Source organism: Euprymna scolopes, chromosome 5, assembly GCF_053919585.1.
Source record: "Euprymna scolopes isolate OS-2025 chromosome 5, ASM5391958v1, whole genome shotgun sequence".
Lineage (NCBI taxonomy): Eukaryota > Metazoa > Mollusca > Cephalopoda > Sepiida > Sepiolidae > Euprymna > Euprymna scolopes.
In genome coordinates this window covers 165,548,072-165,570,060 of record NC_136486.1, presented here as the reverse complement: position 1 = coordinate 165,570,060, position 21,989 = coordinate 165,548,072, and the positions used below count along the sequence as shown (strand labels likewise).

At 30.1% G+C, this 21,989-nt stretch overlaps 1 protein-coding gene across 23 annotated transcripts in view; it reads right to left on the bottom strand.

Moving 5' to 3' along the window:
• Nucleotides 1-21,989, bottom strand: part of LOC145277031 (one cut domain family member 2-like) — a 590,906-nt gene that overhangs the window by 256,842 nt on the left and 312,075 nt on the right. For 8 of the 23 annotated variants that reach the window (XR_013868089.1, XR_013868090.1, XM_080128649.1 and 5 more), the window contains one exon: nt 1,402-1,503. The exons of the other annotated variants lie outside the window; for them this stretch is intronic. Coding sequence is in view for 6 of the 8 variants with exons in the window: in XM_080128649.1 (XP_079984775.1) it covers nt 1,402-1,503 (102 nt within the window). In the remaining 2 variants the exon portion in view is untranslated. The remainder of the gene's footprint in view (nt 1-1,401; nt 1,504-21,989) is intronic. 23 annotated transcript variants of the gene reach the window in all.

The window sequence follows — 21,989 nt, the reverse complement described above, 5'->3', positions numbered from 1 at the left end:
GTTTTTCATTGTCTCTAAAGAAAAATGATTCTGCATATGTACAATATCGAAAGATAAATGGATGCGGATTTAAGAACCATCGTTCTGTTCAGATAACATTCTGTACAATTGTGGCATCAATGGAATGCGCATTAAAATGTTGCATCTAATTTAAATTAACAGAATTGTTTTGAGCTACCAAACCTGTCGCTACTTCCCAAACAAAATGTTTTATGAATGTCAAGTATACAACTAGTTTTGAATAGTGGTTATCTTCCATTTGAATGTCATTATAATTATTCAAGGATATACTGTCGGACAGGGTTAAAAAGCCAGATCAGACAAAATGTGAAAAGAGAAGGAAGAGTAGGAAACTGGAACACTGAATCCTTGAAGTAATTTAAAAAGAACGCATTAAAATGGATTCTTAAACCAGAATAAGAGTCCCTCAATTGCTTTTCATCATTGTGTCAACTAGATGTGAAATCTAAAATAAAGTACCAGACGGCCAGTGACAAATCGTCTTGCAGTTGATGTTATTCATTTCCAAATATTGTTAAGTTTTATTCAAACTTTCCATCAAATGATTTTGATATCAGCTTCTACAATAGTGCAACATCACGTTTCTATAATTCCTTGGATGATGATGTAGTGGCATCAAAGAGCAGATATGCAGGTAACACCAAGTTAAAGCTAAAATTACCATTTATTGCTGAAACTTGGCACCGTTTTGTAGTCTCCTTTAAAATAATGACATTTTTTCTTCGCTTTATAATAGCATGATAATGAACAAGATATATTTTTTTTTGCGAAATATCACATGAATTAAAGTACTTCATATAAAAATATTTATAGGTTATTATATGCACACACAGATGTTTGTATATGTGCATGTTGTTACAAAATGTGTATAAATGCAGATCACAAATGAAATGGGAGTTGTGGGATCAGGGAGCAAACACAAATGAAAAGGGTAAAAATGAAACTCCTGGATCCTAATATTTAACAAAAAAACTCTTCTGAATACCGAAACAAAGAAAACCTAATGGAAATATGAACCGATGAAAATATTATAAGCAGAACCAATTATGCAAGAAAACTGTGACAGATTTCGAACAAATTAAAAAAACATTGAAACCACAGAATTTGACAAGAAAAAAAGACACCATTTGAAAATATAGGAATGAAGAAACCATTTTCTAACACGAAAAGAATGATAATAATGGCACAATTGCAGACAATACAACTAACCAAAAATCAGTAGACAATGATAGAATTGTTAAGAAATGAAAAGACTTGACAATAACTGTCTTAATATTTGTTCCTTAGTAAAAATTCTACAAGTTAAGTGAAGAACTTAATAAGGGCGAAGAATACTTATGACCATAAGTTTAAAGGTTGGGATCAGAAAGCGTTACTAACCTGCTGGGCTATTAGTAATAAATGAAATTTCACCCCCAAGTTGATGGTCCAATAGGGTAGTAGTCCCAAGCACCTCGCCAGTGGAATTGTCATTGTCCAACCCTGTGAAGTAGGGGACATAACATAAATTGGACAGTGGTAAAAAACTAAGTGACTAATAGTCATCACTATTCCACTCTTTAAAAAGGCAAATAGAAAACAGTACACGAAGAATACAATTGGCTTCAATAAAGGAAATATACTCAACTCTTTGTTACATGTATAAAAATAATATATACATGTTCTAGTGGAATATAGTAATAATATAAGATCGGGCAAAAATGTGATCTAAAACAGAAAGGAAATAATATGTATGGAAATATATGGTTTTAGATGTCAATAGCCAACACAGACAAAAAGCAGGGAGCAATTCTGGGGAAAATTAAGCATCTCTTTGGTGCCACAAACTGGTCTAACTAAAGTTTGGTTATTGATGGTCAAAAAATGCAACTGTAGTAATGAAAAGAATATCAATTAAAGTTGTGTTCGTTTGTGTTTTTAATAACAACCACAACTACTATTATAAGTGCTCATACTACAGAAACTAATCACAATAAACACAAACATAATTCATATTATACATAATACTATACAGTGATAAACAGATTAACTATAGATACTTCAAGGTGAAGATAACTATTATTAGTCTTTTTTCAGTCAGTAGGTTTAATTATATATATAAATTAATTACACTCCTGATAATATTTATGAAACGAGGTAGCACGGTTTTCAACTTTTGTCCTTGTCTTGGTTATTACATTCACATTCTAGCCATTGTATTCTTCAACCTTCTTCAGGTGCTCTTTGCCCAGAAAATTTCCAAGCATAAAAGAAGGTAACTAAAGGTTAAAATGGTGTAACCAAAGCAACAACAACAAAAAAAGATAAAGATGCGATAGATGTGTGTGCGTGTGTGCACACACACACTGCACAATTATGAAATGATGTTCTGCATGAATATGTGCAGTCGGGATGCAGTAAATACTAAAATGTTTGTCAACAAAGCATAAAATAAAATTGTAAAAATATTGTGAAAACCATGGGCTGTTACAACCTTAATCAATGTGTCATATTCATATGAACCTAAAATTTACAATATTATCATGTTTACACATACTTTTACAATTGTTTCTTTTTTTTAATTACATATTCACCCCAAACAAGCCATATTGCCACTTTGATGTAGGGGGCTATTATCAGGGGCATAAGCTACAGGGATACTATGTGGGGAGTTGGGCAGCAAGATGTCGATTCACGTTACACTCAAACTTCTGCATGTTAGTACACTTGGGGAAACAGGAACCCGGAAGGGGATTCCAAAGTCTAGCAGTTCTGGGAAAGAAACTACTGGAGTAGAAGGCTCTCTTACATTTAGGGATCTCTACTGTGAAGGGGTGGGATTTAGCTGCTTTTCGGGTTTGTCGGAGGTATTTATGTTGAGTGGGTACAAAATTCACCATTAAAGTACTTGAAGAACAGGCAGAAGGATGCTACATTTCATCAATGGGACAGAGGCTGAAGCTTAGATGACAGTCCAGGACCTATCAGGTTGGCGACTCTCTTTTGAACCTTGTCTAGGAGTGAGAGACTAGTAGCAGATGCACCAGCCCAAATATGACAACAATACTCCATACATGGGCGAATGGTGGCCTTATAGAGGTTCAGGATACTTTCGGGTGTTAGTAGCTTTCTAGCACGGTAGAGAGAACCTACCTTCTTCGCAGCGGTCCTGTATTATGGCTCTTGTATTATCATTATATAAATATATATATTTATATAAAAGTGAAAGTGTCTGTGTGTGTGTACATTTCCCTATGCAATAACTCTGTCAATTTTTAGTCTACAGACTCAAAATTTGATATACAGGGTACTGAGATTTGGGAAAAATCGATGTGATCGGTTTTCGCCCAGAAATTTGGCGATTAAGGGGTCAAAGTTCAACGATTTGACCTTTGAGAACTCTAGCAAACTCCTCATTTTTGGTCTACACACTTGAAATTTTAGGTATAGGTTTCTTGGACATGGATCTAACTTAATAACTTAATTTGAGCCCAAAACAATAAATTTTAAGGAGTCATAATAGGGGTCAAAGTTTTAAAAAAATTAATCGCTTTTTTCTTTTTTTTTGGCTCAACATACACCTCCAAATACCCGGGCAATCCCGGGCTGAAATGCTAGTCTATTATATATATAAAAGTGAACGTGTGTGTGTGTGTGTGTGTATCTGTGTACATTTCCCGATGCAATAACTGTCAATTTTCAGTCTACAGATTCGAAATTTGATATACAGATTATGGAGATTTGGGAAAATCATTGTAATCCGTTTTCGGCCAGAAATTTGGCTGTTAAGGGGTCAAAGTTTAACGATTTGACCTTTGAAAACTCTACCAAACTCCTTCGCCAATTTGGGGTCTAAACACTTGAAATTTTAGATATAGGTTCCTTGGACATGTATCTAACTTAATAACTTGATTTGAGCCCAAAACAATAAATGTTAAGGGGTCATAATAGGGGTCAAAGTTTAAAAAATTGACCACTTTTTTTTTTTTTTGCTCAACATACACCTCCAAACACTCGGGCAACGCCGGGCTGAAATGCTAGTATATATATGTGTGTGTGTATATATACATATATATATATATATACACACACACACACACACATGGGTATGAATGTTTACATAAAAAAACCATCTTAGTAGAACTGATAAGCCAGTTATAAAAATTCGTTATACCTCTTGCAAAGTTGTTTGAGCAAATTCATGAATGAGTGGCCAACTATTATTATTCCAAAATCGACCAGTAGAACTTAAAACAACCAATTTTATTTTAATGAAAGTTTAAAGACATTTTTTTAAAATTGTCTTTAAATATGAAACATTTTTTTGGTATTGACTTATTCCCTTCCTCAATTCATATTGCAAACCGGATGCTGTTAATCTGCCCACTGTTCTAACATCAATGTATTAAGACATTCATTCCAAAAGTTGCTATAACACATTTTCTTTATCTAATTCTTACAAGAAAAGCTTTGGCCTTTATTTGTGAGCTTCCATATGCTCTCACAAGTACTCATTTTTGAGTTGAATAAAGAAAATTTCAATTGATATTTCAAGGTTTTTTTTTTATTTTGTTTTCCAATAATATTAATCATTGCAATGCATTTTTATGAACTTTGTTGCCAATTATAGGCAAGATATTGTAGTCACACTAAACTGCTATGCTGTGCATTAAGGATGCTTGAATTTTATAAAATAAAAGATTAAACATTTATGAAACTCTTTTTATCAAAGTAACAACAAACTTACTAACATACCTCTAAAATACAGCTATAATAGCGTGGCCAGATTTGGTAACTAATTTCACAAAAATATTACAATGACTAATGAAATAACCGAAAGTGTATTGGTGGGAATTCAAATCTGAATGTTAAATTTTCTACGTTCCGTCTATTAAAAAAGGATTTAGTACTGGTAACAGCACATGAAATGCTAATGACAAAAGACTAAAGAGTTCCTTAAGAGTTTTATACAATGAAACATACTTAAAGGAATTTTTTGCTGCCTGAATATACTTTGATTATATATATAATATTTTGATTGCAGAAATACCCCTCTGGATCAAAGTACCGTAAGTTTGCAACAACAGATGCCAGATAAAAATTTATTATGTCTAAACTATTAGCCACTATCTTATGTAACTTTATAACAACATTTTAGACACGTTTAGCCATTATAAAATTCTACATTTCATCCAAGGAGCAACACCATCACAATCGTAACCATCTTTAGAGGAAGTAGTTCCTATTTTCCCTCTAAATATCAAGTCCTCTTACCACTCTGAGTCATCACCGGGAGGAATTCTGCACTTTTGACAGATATGGGATTTCACCCTTCATAACTGGATCATAAACTCATAGACATAACATAATCTTTCCCTTATCTGATTAAAAAAAAATAAAGTCTCCCTCGACTAATTCTGCTCTTTCTGATTAGTTGAGCTCTGACCATTCCTATATTTCGGATTAATGGTATTTGTATGCTAAACAAATGCTAATGTACCATTCAAATATGGTATCGCAATGATACCTACTTTTGCCCTCTGAGTAAATTGCTGCATTCATGTTCTTACATTTTACAGCGTCATTTTGTATTTCCTCTCTCTCTCTCTCTCTCTTTCCCTTCCTATGCCTCTTTGTATATATTCTTCCCAACTATCTCTCTCTCTCCCTATCTCTTTCTGTATATATTCTTCTCAACTCTATCTCCATCCCTATGTCTCTCTCTCTGTATATATTCTTCCCAAGTCTCTCTCTCTTTACATTTCTTTTCATGCCCCCCCCCAAAAAAAAACATTTCACTGCAATGTCGAAGAAAAACAAACATTTATTTCCTCTCTCTCTCTCTCTCTCTCTCGCTTGCTTTGTACACTTATTCCAATAATTATTTTTTTTTTTTCAAACATAGCTACATTTTTTTTTAAATATACTTTATTTAAACCTGAGCAATTTATTATGATTGTCATAGATTAAAAAAAAATGTTTTGGCAATATGATCTACTGGATTTGTACTTATTATATTGTTTGATCTTTTTTTTTAACCTATTTGAAATATTCACATTTTAAAACTATTAAACCATTATTATAATAAACTATATTTTATGTTTATTTTTTCATTCCCCCCCTTATAATAAAAATACATAAACTTCTTTTATCAATTGATTTTTTTAATCGAATATCTTTTCAAATAACTATGTTTATTTAAGTTAATGTTATATATTTTGCAAAACTATTTGAATATTTTAAATATATATTTACAGAAACATGGAAAGAAAACAATGATTGTGTCACATTTTTTACAGTTTTAGCAGTTTCACAAAGGTAAATGTGAAACAGAAACTAGTTTAACAGTTTTAAATTGTGAATATTTCACACATATGTTAAAATAACATTACATTGAAACAACATAATAAGTACAAACCCAGCAGATGATATTGCCGAAACATTTATTTTTAAATCCGCGACGATCGTAGTAGATTCCAAACTGATTCTTGAGATTGCGCGCACACATTAATTTTTTTTTGGTGGGGAGTAAATTTGTACATTAGGTCCACCTCTACAATTTTCTTTAGAATGACGACTTTTATGGGTTTTCGACTATACTAATTAAGAAAATCTCATTCAAATTTTGTGGAAACAAATACTGTATTATGCACTGTAATTCACGAGCTGCCAGGTTTGTACGTATACGCAATAAACAAATCTACTTCTCTCCTACCGACACTGCCATCCACTAATTTCTTTTTTAGCATTTGTGGGTGGGTATGCTGACAATTATCACAGTTATATTTGGAGGAATTATTTTTCCACCTGCTACAAAAAAAGAGGCTGTCTATGAAAGCTGTTCTTTACATGAGGATGTTGGGAGTGTCTAATCCGAAAGCTGTTCTTAACATGACAACAATACTCAAAGAAGTGAAGTGAAAAAAGTCGTAATTGTTTTGTTTTTACACGTTAAAAAATCGACATAAAACTGGAATTTACTTTAATACTATTGGTGGAAAAGGTTGAAAAGAAAAGGAAGACTTGAACAACAAACGGAAACAGCTAAAACTACTACCACTGATTTTGATCACTCTAAACGTTTCATATACAGTGAGAATCCCTAACTTCTAAAACTTCTGTTTATACTTTCCATTATTATTCTAATGTACCATTTTTAGTAATTTTATTAATTCATACTGATTTACGTATTCCCTTAACTGCTTTTTTTAAATTCCAAGATTACCTGCATGGTGTCGCCCCAAACCAGCACTAATCACCAGTGAAAGCCAGATTATTTCATTTCAGCCATGGCTGCCAGTGTCTGCAATTATTCAGGGACGGCAATGGCCATCAACAACGACTGTAGTTTACTTTTTTTTTGGAGAGCGGAGGCAGGCTACCACCGGGCAATGCAGGTTAACGGGTAACTGCCTTGTATATATATTGTTTCAAAAATTAACTTCACACAACACATCCAAAAAAATCATACTGTAAAACACATAATCTTTTGACTCATATTAACAAATCAAGGTTTTGTCCATGTGAACTTCTGAGTTATTATACTATTAATCAACTCTACTTGTAATTACATTAGTATTAAACAATATTAAAATGGATATATATCAATTTATTACTAGTAATAAGTCTAAATTCATCCTATATATATATATATATATATTTGATCACATTGACACCAGTTCTAACCAGCTCACCAAAGTTAAGCAACAATGAGCCTGGCCAGTACCAAATGGGTGGCCATTTGGGAAGGCTAAGTACTGTCTGTACTGTGCTGAGACAGAGATCTCCATGTTGGTATCCAGAGGTGCGTTTAATTCATTGGGAGAGATGCACCTCCAGTCTTCGTTAAGACATACATCTAGGAGAAGGAAAAACTGATGTAAAAACCTGCATTGTACTGTATGCTTTGTCTTATGCCAGTTATTGAACCGACAAAGATTAATAGTTGTACTAAAAAGTGTGGTTGGTTCTATGCAAACCATTCACCACAGAAGATCATCTGTATGGATTTCCAAGCAACTTAAGTTGTTGTGACGGAATTAATACGTAGAAATCGGCAAAAAGGTTAATCACATATATATATATATATATATATATATATATATATATATATATATATATATGTGTGATTAACCTTTTTTCCGATTTCTACGTATTAATATATATATATGTATATATATATATATATATATATATATATAGAGAGAGAGAGAGAGAGAGAGAGAGAGAGAGTCTGGAAGGGTTTAACCTTTAAAACTATATAAAAAATAAAATTTCCTTTCATCTTTTAGTTCTGCATTGGAAAATTATTTTGTCAGTAAATTATTAAATCCCCTGCAATCGCTGAATCAACTTGCTTTCACAAATTCATAATAGTCTTAATGTTATTTCAGGGGTCATTAGTTGTTTACCATGAAACTGTTTTGGCGATTTAAAAACAAAACAGTATATGAAATCATGGCTCCCCAATAGTGTTGATCAAACAACTTCATCTTAAATCACAAGAACAAAAAATGTTCAGGATATTGGATCTGTTTCTTTTGCTCCAGATATATATATTACATAGTAGTATAAAAATATGGTTATTGCAAGTAAGCTATGCATAAAGGTGTGTCTAATTCCCAAGGAGAAAGCATCAAACTAATTGCCTAAAATTATATTTATTCACCTTAGAAAGTCATTTTCTTTATTCACATTATGAATAAAAAGATAAAACTAGATATGTTCATCCTGAGAGAATAGATTATCTGACTCTCAAACTAAAATTCCATTTATTAAAAGGATTACTTTTATGTTCTATATCTTTAACATCTTTATGTTTTAAGTGAATTTATGAAAAAAAATTTTTTTTACAAATGAAAGTTTTCGTTTCATTCATTTTATCTACTCAAAAGATAGTTTTATTAGAAATAGTCTTGTCAAATTATACGATTAACATGATATAGACAAAATAAATGAACAAGTTTTACTGTGCTATGGAAGCCATGGTGATATACAGAAATACGAGAAAGTACATTAATTAACTTAGAGTTATGAGAAAGAAAATACAATGACAGGCATATTTTGAGAGATAGGATATAAGCCATATAATTTCAACTCTCTTAGGAAATGATAACACGCTCGAACCACATTCATGGGACAATGAACAGCAGCATTACAATGGCATTTTGCTTACAAATGTCTTCCATCAACTTTTTAAAGATAGACAAATGTAACCATTTATTGGCTTTAAATTATTATTTTTTAATTATCCCACCCTCATAAACACACAAAAAATATACTCTGCATTTTTTTAAAGATATGTATGCATAAATTATAAATAGAGATACAAAACCAGTCGTAACTCGTTGGTTCAGTATTTGTTATTTTATTAAATACTTGTTATGAATGCTTGAAATATAATGAACTCTAACATTCTAAGAACATGTATAATGATGTAAAGCTCGCATTCATTATTTAAGTCAAAATATTTATTCATAAAAATCATTTATTTTTATCTACTTTTTCCCTTCTCTTAATTATTTATGTCATTCATCACCTATCCACTACTTGTGATGTCATTCAGCATGCCTGGTCACAAGATAACGAAACTCTTAGAGTTTTATAAGTGTACACACACACATATATATATAACTACTTCATTTACTCACATAAATTAATACACGAAAGTATCAATTTATGCGTGAACTTTAAGTATTTACTTCAACAGTGCTCAATACGTAGGTAGAGCTAGTTAGTAAGTTATACAATATATATCAAATATATATAAATGTATGGATGGGGCGGCGGACAATACTGCATTTCTTTCCCTAGTTTGACATATGTCAAACTAGGGAAATATATATATATATATATATATATATATGTCAAACTATATATATATATATATATATATATATATATATGTCAAACTATATATATATATATGTCAAAAAAACTATATATATATATATATATATGTCAAAATATATATATATATATGTGTCAAACTAGGGAAAGAAATGAAGTATCGTCCGCCGTCCCATCCATACACTCCAACAATCCACACTCTTGCACTATTTGTGGACTTCTTTGTAAATCATTGGCTAGACTGAAATGCCATCTGCGACTCACACACAGAGTTAAAGAGACCAAGTCGCAAGAAATCGATAGGAGAATCCATGATATATACAGTGGCGCCAAAAAGAAAGTCTGCACTTGCCATTTTTTCAAAAACCGCAAATTTAAGATAAATTGAATTTACCTGTTTAAACAACCTATACCTCATTTGATTCGCCTTTTATTCCTCTATGATTTTGCCTGTTAATATTTGACTTTTAATTGAAGTATCCTAGTTTTCACATCAATTTAAAAATTAACTTCAAATCAAAAAAGCAAAAAGAAATCCTGCAACAACAAATGAGCTTAAAACCAGCTGAAAATATCCACTTTTTAACCAACAAAGCATCTCTAATTGTAATTTTCATTGTTCCAGGTTATACAACATAACATTTAGTTCATATGCCTCGACTTTCTATTAGTAATCATCAGGGGCTCATTAATCTCCACCTTTCTGGTTTATCTAATCGAGTAATCGGCCGAAGATTGAAATGTGATGAGAAAACGGTATGAATGACTGTGCAAAAGCACTAAACACTGGCAGTGTTTGTGATGCCCCTAAATCTGGTCGTCCTAGAGTTACTTCTTACAGGGAAGACAATGCTATCAAGATTTGCAGGCTCAGAAACAGATTTGAAACAGCTCCCGAAATCCAACAATAATGTAAGAACAGAAAGTGCCGTCTGGACTTCGTCAGATGCAATGAAGATCATGACTCTTCATATTGGTTGAAAGTGATTTTTAGCGACGAAAGTACGTACAATAGGTTAGCCAGTGATGGTAGGCAGTATGTCCGTCAGAGGAAGGATGAAGAATTTAATCCTAGGTGCACAGTTTCAATGCTGCAAGGTGGTGGAGATTCAGTTTTGGTGTGGGGCGTTATTACTGCCAATGGTCCAGGGCCTATAGTTCACTTGCAAAGTCGAATTAATTCAACCAAGTACATTAATGTTGACTGAGCATGTTCTACCCTACTTTAACTGGAATTTGGATGATAGATAATCCCATCTTCATGTAGGATAATGCTCAAATTCACACAGCTAGCAATGTCAAGAGGTTCCTTAAAGAGCATGATATTCCATGTTTGGATTGGCCTGCACAATCTCTAGGTTTCAATCCTGTCAGAAACGTATGGCATTACATCAAGCAACAGCTACAAAATGATAAAATTTCAAATCTGGAAGAATTTTGGACAAAAATGAAAGAGAAGTGGGATGCCCTTCTACCAGACTAATTCGAGAGAATGCCCAAAAGATTAAAGACTATCAAATTGCAGAAGGGTTATGGTACTAAATATTAACTAGTTCATTGTGTTACTAGTGTATCTGTGTTGCATTAATGTTCTAAAGTTACATTTAAATAAAAATTTTTCATTATGCAGAGTTTTTGTGATTTCTCGATTTGAAGTTATTTTTTTTTTAATTGATGTGAACTAGGATACTTTAATTATAAGTCAGATATGAACAAGTAGGTGAATCAAATGAAATATAGGTTGTTTAAACAGTTAAATTCAATTTAGCATAAATTTGTGGCTTTTAAAAAATTATGAGTGCAGACTTTTTTTGGCGCCACTACACACACACACACATATTAGATGTATAATAACCTGTTGTGTGTGAAACAAAAGAGATAAACTAAAATATGATGAATGAGATAACTTATTTGTTCACATACATTGTATGTGTATCAAACTCCATTGCTTTATTGAATAAGGAAAAAGATGATGACGACTGCTACTTAAGAACCAATGAGTCAACAGGAAGAAATATACACTTTGATGAGTGATGGGGTCGAATGAAGTCAATTTATATGTTAATATCGATTTCAAGTAAAATGTTAAGAAAAATAAAGAAAATCGGGTGAAAAAAAAACAAACAAAAAACAAAGAAACAAACAGAAATTACCAAAAATAAAGTTTACATAAAAGTGTAACATAATGTTCATCACTGAGTACATAATTAAAGTTCCATCAGATCTATTGTAGTATTAATCCTTCAGGGGAAAAGTATTAAACTAACCATTCTACCAATTATTAATAAAGGAATAGTGGGTTAGAAATTACCCCTAGTACTATGTTACAGGATGTTTAATAAAAGACCGGAATTAGCAAATAGTTACAGTAAATGCATTTTATGCAGGCATTAAACATTTAATTATCAAAACGCTTCCATTTTCAGTAAATAATAATTCCCTTTTCAAGATAACCAACAAAACTGCATGTAACAGAGTAGGATCTGCTTCATGCATTTTAGAAAGAAAGAAAGAAGTAAAACCAGCAATTCTTAAAATATGATTCGGAATCATTGAACATGCAAAACTTGAATGACCAAATCAAAGGTTATAGACACCATGTAAGCTAATCAAACTATGAATCAGTACTATGTAGATTTTGTTCATAAGAAATGATAGAAGAAATTATTCCCCAACTTACCAAAACAAATTTGTAAAGGATTACGAATAATATGTTTCCCATTTTTGTACAACATAAGCATGTTGACACATCGGTTCTTGTTAGATCACAAAAGTTAAGCGACCTTGTGCCTGTTCAGTATCTGATTGGTGACTATTTGGGAAATGCCAAGAACTATATGTGGGAGTATGGCAACACTCTCTGCAAAAACTATTGTCGTCATCTATCCAAGCCAGGATAGACATGCAACTGAGGACTGCTTGTGAATATTATATATTTAAAGAAACTTCCTCGAACAGAGGAAGCCAATCAACCTGCTTAGGATGAATGATGCGCCATACATTAACGCATGCAACTTGGAGAGTGACATAATGCGAATATTGGCTAAACCAAGTTTTAATCCAGTTTGATCTGAATAAAGGTATGGGTATTTTCGAAACTTTTGTTTAATGAAGTATTTTTGATAAGTATTATATTTTACTAACTACAATAACAATTATGCTTTCCATTCAACTGTGTAAAATCTGTTAACTGTTACTTGAAGTAGACTAAGTATCATTCTACAGCTATGATTCTCAAAAGAATTTGTAATATGTGAGAAGAACAATATGATAAATGGTTCTGATTAACACATAACCAAATTAAGTCACATGTTAGGTGGGTTTTTTTCATAAAAACACATGATTATGATATTACTTAGTAACATCTGCCACATGTTCATTGCTGAGAGAAGGATATCCAAAACACGATAATGAACTGTTATATGGGTAGTAAGACTTAACCCTAAAAAAAAATAAATAACAAGTTATGTGCAAGATATTAACCAATAAATCATGTCACATGCTTCCAGAAGATGAATACTCAAAACAATATCACATCCCCATTAAATAGTTAAAGTACAAAAAGAAAACAATAGTGAAAAATCTGCCTAAATTAAGTAATTTATGAAATTTCATAGTCTTACTATACAGATACATCATCGGTTATATATATATATATATATATATATAAAACTCTTATGAAGTAATCAGATATAAAGGCAGTTTCAATTGTCAGATTAATAAATGTTGTAATTTGGACCTTTCTTTCATAGTTCTATTTTGTTTTTAATAAAAGATATGAAATAATAATCTTGACCAATTATTCTGTGGAATTGAAAGTCTGGCTTTAAATTTATTATTAAATCCTCATGTATTAACAGATTGAATGTTTTAGAAGCTACTTACATCCAATGATGTTATAAATAGAAATTAAAACAACATTACATAAACAATAATTAGTTATACTTTTAAAATTATAATTTGGACGGTTTTAAGAAATTGACTTCCAAACTAAACTATGTCTGGCGAGATCTTTATTTATCCCTCTTTCTCTCAAGTCCATTTTTATCACTTCATCCCATGCTTTCTTATGAGCTCGACCTATTATCCTATTTTACTTCTACTGATACAAGAACTCTCATCCATTCTTTCAATAGGGTCATAAAAAATCAAACAACACGATTAAAAAAAAAAAAAGATTGAGTCAAAAAGTAAAATTACTCCCGGGTAATGCCATGTACTTATAACTAGTTTATAATGACATATAATTTTCTTTGTTTGTTATTGCTTTGCGTGCTCACCTACTAAATAGATTTCACTCTTTTATGAAGGTGCATTTTAACCTGATATCTATTTGTTGGATTTTAATGAATGCATAATAAAATTAAATTTGCAAAAATATCACACCAACTTTTCTAACCTATTAAATAACATTTCAAAATTATTCAACAGGAAAAAAAATAATTGCTCAAAATAAATAAATGAAGTAAATAACTAACAAAATTTTTTTTAATTCTTGAGAAAAAAAAAATTGTGATGTGATTGAATATAATTTATTCTTTAATCTAAAATTTAAAAAAAAAATGGATTCATACAACTCATTGAGAATGGATTGCCATACTTCATTTATGTCTGGTTTGTGGGCAAACAGGCAAGATCGTCATTGTTATTAATTTTGCTAAAAAGAGAATTCTTCATAGTAACCATGTAGGAAATCACCAATTTCCATTTCCTCAGAAGATCACAAGTTATACACGGATGAACCTTTCCATTGTGGGCATCATTTGTTTTATCCATGGCCATTTGGATAGTATTTCATCCTAGAGCTGTAAGCGTGCTGAACACACATTGATAATTTTTTCTTTTCATCATTTATTGTGGCATCACTATGGGTTGGTGTCTACTTTGTACCATTGTTTTTTTGGGTTTTTTTTTAAATATATTATATTGCATGAGTGTATCTGCTGTCTAGTTTTGTTGTTTTGCAATTCATACAACTATGTTGCTAAAAGATTAGCTGTGTTTTCAATAAATCCTTCAAAAGATAAGTAACTCTTTGGATGTGGTATGGTTTAAGGTTAAAATTACCACCAAGTCAGGGTGCTCAAGCTATATCTCACGATACCACCAAGCTTTGATGAGACACCCCTACAAATCAGAATCTGATTTTGAAACATTTACAAATAAAGAATAATTCTTGGTAGGCAACGATTTTTTCCTCTCTCCACTATTTACAACTTAAAGGACAACAACAACAACAACAAAATAAATAAAATGGGTCTCTTCAAAAGAAAAAAAAGGGAAGGGATATATATTTTTTTAAACATATTTTTATCCGAAGGAAATCACGTAATAAAAGAAAAATAATGACATGGAAAACACGTGGAAAGGATAAGAATCAATTATCAAATTTGAGAAAAAAATTAGAATTTTATTTATAAAAGGAAAACAAACATCTTTTTATTCATAGAGAAATAAACTCCAGTCAAAGAAATAAGTGACAAATATCCCAACTTAAATGTCAGAGAAGTTCACAAATAATTTTTAAAAATACATGATTGGGAAGGCAAAGATTGCCACATATTTTGTGTATTGAACAGTTTTTGAAATCGATTCCCAATCAATCTATTTTCTGAAGCACCAACCAAAATAAATAAAATGAAAATAAAGGAGGGCAAAAATAAAATAAGGAATAATTTTATCTATTTGGACTCAACATTAATCTTAAAGAAACTTTAAAATTTTGTAAAGTCACAAATCTTTGGATTTTTTTTAAAATGAATAGTAATAAACAAATAAAACGGAAACAAAATAAATAAAATATGTTCTATTTATAAATGTTTGTGTTGTGTTACTAAATCCAAACTTGACTGAGATGGCTTTATACAATGGCTATGAGTGAAATCATTTTTCTTGTTTAGGTGAATGCTTCTAAGAATGATGCCGGCTCCATGTGAAGAGCTTGAGGACAAGCGATTACAGTAAAAGCAGAATGTCCATCAAAAGGAATGTCTGAAAAAAGGAGTTGTGGGTTGCATCGGTGTGTCAACAACAGGAGAAGAGGAGTAAGTTCTGTGAGTGAGGAGGTTCTGCGCGCTTTTGTATGGCAAACAGCCAATAAGGAAACGTGTGCTTGTTGCAACATGGAGGAGGAGGATGATGAGATGGTAGCCAAAAAGGTGCAAAGTTCCTTTAATTCGTCACATCATCTACTTCTGGCAAGAGAAAAGAACTGGGATCTTCTGGGTGAAACCTTTCAAAAAAAGAATGAACCATTCAGGAGACCAGGAATATGAAAGGAAACTCGTATGTCATATATTAATAGATGTAGGTATAAATATATATCTGTTTCTTTGCTTGTTTTTCGTCATATTTTATGGCATATCATGTAAGGGCTGTCATTGTAAAATTCGAAACCTTAAATATACAACGTAAAAATGATGAATGTTTGTTTATATCAAATTATAAAACACACCTTGAACTGAACCGTTAAGTTATTAATTATGAATTTAAAATAAAAATAGAAAAAAGAAAATCAAACAAAGCTGAAATATAAATTTAAGAATGACCCCCCACTCCCCAAGAAAAATATTCTATATGTTTGGTAAATGGATAACTTTCAAACCAAAACAAAAAAATAAATAAATTTCTTGTGGCAAATTTTTTCGGTAGATAAAAGGGTGAAAAGGATCAGGACAGAGGGATATATATATATATATATATATATATATATGAGAGAGAGAGAGAGAGAGAGAGAGAGAGGAAAAGAAGAAGTAGAGAGTAAAGTCATGTGTTTATCTCAAATAGTCAATTAAATTATAATATAGTTATAATACTCTTTAACTAAGGAAGACAATAGCTAGAATCATAAGTTACAGAATCTTAGAAAATAGCTTAAAAAATACCAGTTATAAACAATATACAACTATGCAAAAATAAACAAATAAATAAGACCATTATGAGGGAAATAATTAAAAGAAGCAAATATTAATATGGAATTATTGAAGAATTTTTTTTTTTTTCAAAAATCTACAAAAATTCTTTAGAAAAACAAGGATAGTGAAAAGAATTTTTCATGATTCACCTATCACTGATTTTTCTAATCCCTCTAGTCACACAAATTGCTATTTATAATGTTGAGAACTATTTTCACTTCTGTTTTTATGACAACATACAAATCAATTTTTTAAGAGTGTGGAAGTCGGAAATACTTTAGAGGGAAGTGTATACTTCTCAAAAATATTAACGCTAAAATGTTGCCAATCTTAAAATAGTACTTTATGTAAGTACCTGATTCTTGAATGAAAATGCCACCTACAAAATCAAACTGGTAAAAGTCATACCAATCTACATTTTACTCAAGATTTATTGATTATTATTGATCTGTTTAATCGTTTAAGTTCCCTCTTCATTTTTCCAACTTAAAGTCCCCATTTATATTACTATATAGTTTTATAATGCACCAAAAACTATAACAAAAAAAATAACGTATATAAATAATTAAATCTTCCAAGAACAAGGAAGAGTCATATTGAGCATCAAGCTTTTATCTTTACTAATAAATGTGTATAAAATCAGTTTATGATAAAATAAAGACAAATACGGAATTCTGTAACTCACTGTTTTAGTCTTTGGCCGGTCCTTGGTTGAACATTTAGAAGCAAGTATATTTTATTTGATTGTGGATTGAAAACTTTGAGTGAACCTAGCAACTTTATTAGTCAAAGATGAAATGAACTCCAATGTTGCTGTAAAAATGTCATTGAATTAAGATTTCTCCAGATAAAAACTAGCCATTTATAAACAAACATCATAGAAAACAGACGCATTCTTTCAATCATATGATTATTATTATTATTATTATTATTATTATGATTATTATTATTATGCTAAACGCAAGTTAATCAACATTTATTTGCTCATACCTTTATTTCCTATACACTTTAAAAACACAATAGATGCTAAAATATATCTTAGTCCTGGAACTGAATTATGTACAAAAAAATTCTGTTTGAATTAATTTAACTAATTTATAATAAACTGAACAACTCACCCATCTATGTATTTTTCTCGCTTCCTTCCTTGATTCAATTACTCTCTAATATTTCTTAATGTCTTTGTGAGAATTTAAAGAAAGAGTAACTTTCTTTTAAGTCACATAGCGTGTTATAACGTATGTAAATTAGATAGCAAGATAATACATTTCTTCACTTATATACTATTCATAACGATAAGATAGAAACAAAGAGACTTATTAGTTTTAGTTTATGCAAGAACGTCTTAACAGATATGTCATAGTTTATAAATATTTGAATGAAATTAAAATGGAACAAATAGTGCTTATATATATAGAGAGAGAGGGAGAAGGAAATATAAATATAGGGTTTTGAATGAATTGTTAAAGATACTAATTTGAACACGTTTATCAAAGAAGAATACAAAATGTATTTATGGTATAAAAAGAAAAAAAAAGCGAAAAAATAATGCAAATGCATTAGACCAATAAGTCCATAGCATCGTTATGATGAAAGAAAGCAATTATTTCACACTGTAAAGATTTATTTCTTATAAATATAATCCGCTGTGATACACACTTATCTTCATTTTTATCCATTAATCAATAAACGTTCTATGATGAACCCCCACATGAAATTGCTCGTGAATATCATCATTGCATGTGGACAGAAAATACTGCAAAGTTGGGTGAACTTTTTGCGCTATTTACAAAACATATTGTAGACACTATATGTAGTTTCGGAATTTAGATAAAAAGAAAAAGTATGGATTTTCTAAGAGATCTGAAACATTTCTTTTAATATATATAAAAAAAGAAATGCATTCTAACCAAATGGTAACTTAATAAAAATAGGAAAAATTAAAAATTAAGTCAATATTGGTAGAAGAATAATAAAGTATCAAATCTTAACACTGATTGTGTCCTTTACAATCATAACCATCTCTCTTAAAAAAAAAAAAACACTTTATTAGCAAACCAAAATAAAACATTTTACATTTCTTCTGCTCCCTTTTTTAATCTAAATGATCACATGCCAAGGTAGAACATTCCTTCCTTTAACATAAGTGTAGATTAGCAGAAAAAAATCTTTATTCAACTGAAATAGGGTCAATGCTGTAATAATTAATCCAAATTATATCATGGTAGTTATACTCTTACAGATGAGTTGCAATATCTGTTGGAGAGACTTTACATACAACACCTGATATTACTAAATGGTCACTCATTAAATACTGACTAGCCTCAATGTCACTTAACTTTATGTGTCAACATGATTATAGCTGAATGAAAAGATATGTGATTAACAAAATATCTTAAAAATAAAACTACTGATAAAAGTTATGAGGATTTTCTATTAGTGAATGAATTACAAAAGATATGCAAATAACACATAAGAGTAAATAAATAAAATCAACACACAATCGATACACAAATTTGAAAGGAGAAATACTTGGTAATCTATATTGGTTTTACTGTCATTAGTACATCAAAAATATTTTTATATCAATAATTTGTTCATTTTCATATCTATGTATTTTTGGTATAAGTATCTGGCAATGTGCTTAATGGTGAAAAACACTTTGTCATTAGATCTATTTTCTATATTGTCACCATAATATATATATATATATATATATATATATATATATATATATATATATATATATATATATATATATATATATATAGGTGTCACTATAGAAAAATGGATACAGATGTTGTATGGAGTTAACTAATAGTGACTTGGATCCAGGATTCAAATCGTTCTATCAGAAGAGGGGTAAAGTTATACAAGCCACACTGATGATTGTTAGTGAATATGAAACATGTAATGCTATGTCCAATGTGAAAATATCCTTTTTCATTTTCTTTCATACCTGAAGAATCTATATAACAAAAATCAGACGAAAAAATATTTTACATATAATTTTCTGTAGTTAAGTTACATTTCCTCGTTTAAGTATATTTCATTAAACAAAAACGTTTTTTTTTTTGTTTATTTGATTCAGTGATCATTTGTTTCAAATTCCAACGAAACTAATGTAAATTAAAAATACATTTTCAAAAAAGTAATAACTTAGACCAACTAACAAAGATAAATGTAATAAAATAAAAAAAATGCAGAATATTTGATTTTGATTTTTAAGAAGGTGGCATTTAAAGTTATATTTATCTCTTTTATACGTTTATATTAATGCATTTTATAAATCTAAGTAAATTTCAGTCAAACCAAACTTAATGCCATATGAAATCAAAGTTTCGTTACAAAATTCTACATTTGAATTCAACGGTTGACTATATGTTATGTTTAATAATAAACTCATCTTGCCAAACTGTTATAAAAATGATTCTTAAACTATTTGGGTTGTCACTCATACTAAAAAAATCTAAGGATCCTATTTGAAAAAAATAGAAGTACTTTTCTTTCATTATGTTGATAGTGACTTTGGATCTGCTTGTCTGTAACCAAAACTGTGTATAGTAAGTCAAATGAACATGGATTAGTATAGATAAATATAATGACCAGTGTTATTTTATATTTTTCAGAAATTATATTAAATATGCAAGTCTTGAACATCCATTTCAGTTATGTGTGCATGTTGAATATACAGAAAACATTTTTTATTATTTTTTTTAATAATTTTAATATTTTTTCCCAAGTAATAAGTTTTCACTTAGCATAAAAACATTATTCTTTGTAATAAGACAAAAGTTCTCCGAGTAAACAATAAAATAAATAGATATAAATTCTTTTAATTTCGTAGTGAATGAGATAGCATATGGAGAAACATTGCCGACTAATGTACAAGCGTTTAGGTATCTCAGTTTAAATACTTACCATATCTAAATGCACTGAAAAGCAGTGACATGTTAAACAGCAGTCTGTGGATAACATGCACATACATATATGCAATATATAATAATGCATAATGCTGGTGTTTGATTTTTAGATGATTATTTAAAACATTTTATATTAGCAGACATCTGGGCTGAACTAAGGATACATTATTATATTGCCAATAACATGGTACAATGATAACAAAAGAAAATCAGCTCTTCAGAAGTCTGATTTGTTAGTTTAAGCCTGACTTGATTGATATTTGAGTCTGACTTTGAAAATCTGACCAGATACCTTTTAATGAATTAAATATCCTGTTCCAGGTTAGGATGATTGAAATCATAGAAAGATTTCTTTTAAAATAATAATATTCATCTAAAGTTATTCAAACCTAATACTTGTTTATGTTTTATGAACGACTTTTTATTGGTGTACTGTAACATGAAATACAAAAAATATACCCTGGAAAAATGTTCCATAAGAAATATAGATTAGTTCATGGCAAAAAATGTTCATATGCTAACTGAGAATCATCATGGTCACAACGTGGAATATATTTGAAAAACAATTTTGTTAATGTTTTCATCTTTATTTATAATAATGTTTTGATATAGATTAAGAAAAAACTTCAGATCTTTTAATACATGCAGATTTGAACAGAAATTTTCAAAGCTAATTTAAATGACCTTTTATTAAACACTTTAAATGCTTTAAATGTTTATCAAAATTTTAAAGAGTTACAGAATAATTTATCCCTTTTTTATTTTTCAACTATTAAGAAAAGATTAAATGGCTGACTTGTTTAAAAAAAAAATGAAATGCATTTATTTTTGTCATCCTACTATGTTTAATAATGTTTTCTTAATCCTATTATATTTTTGTTGTGAATGTATATTTTTACTTAAATAAAATAATGGTAAATAAAAGAAAAAAGTGACATGTAAGTCATATAAAGGCAAGAAACACACGCAAAACATAGACACATGAGGAATGGTCACACAATCTTATTAATATAGTTAAGTAATGGTATGCCTTCTTAAATTTATAATTAAAAATGAAATAGAAATAAATAAGTATATATTTTATAAGGTGTATAAATGATTGATGCTTATTTGAGTACATCTGAACCGTCTTTTAGTTAGAATTGATGTTTTTTATTTAAAACGTTAAACAACAACAAAAAAAAATTGTTGCATACAAGACGAAAATAAAATAAAAGAACAAATCATGTCCGACTCAATAGCTTGGTTATTCCCAGGATGTAATTTACAGACAGAAGGAGAGAGGAAAAAGATAAGTTTTTTC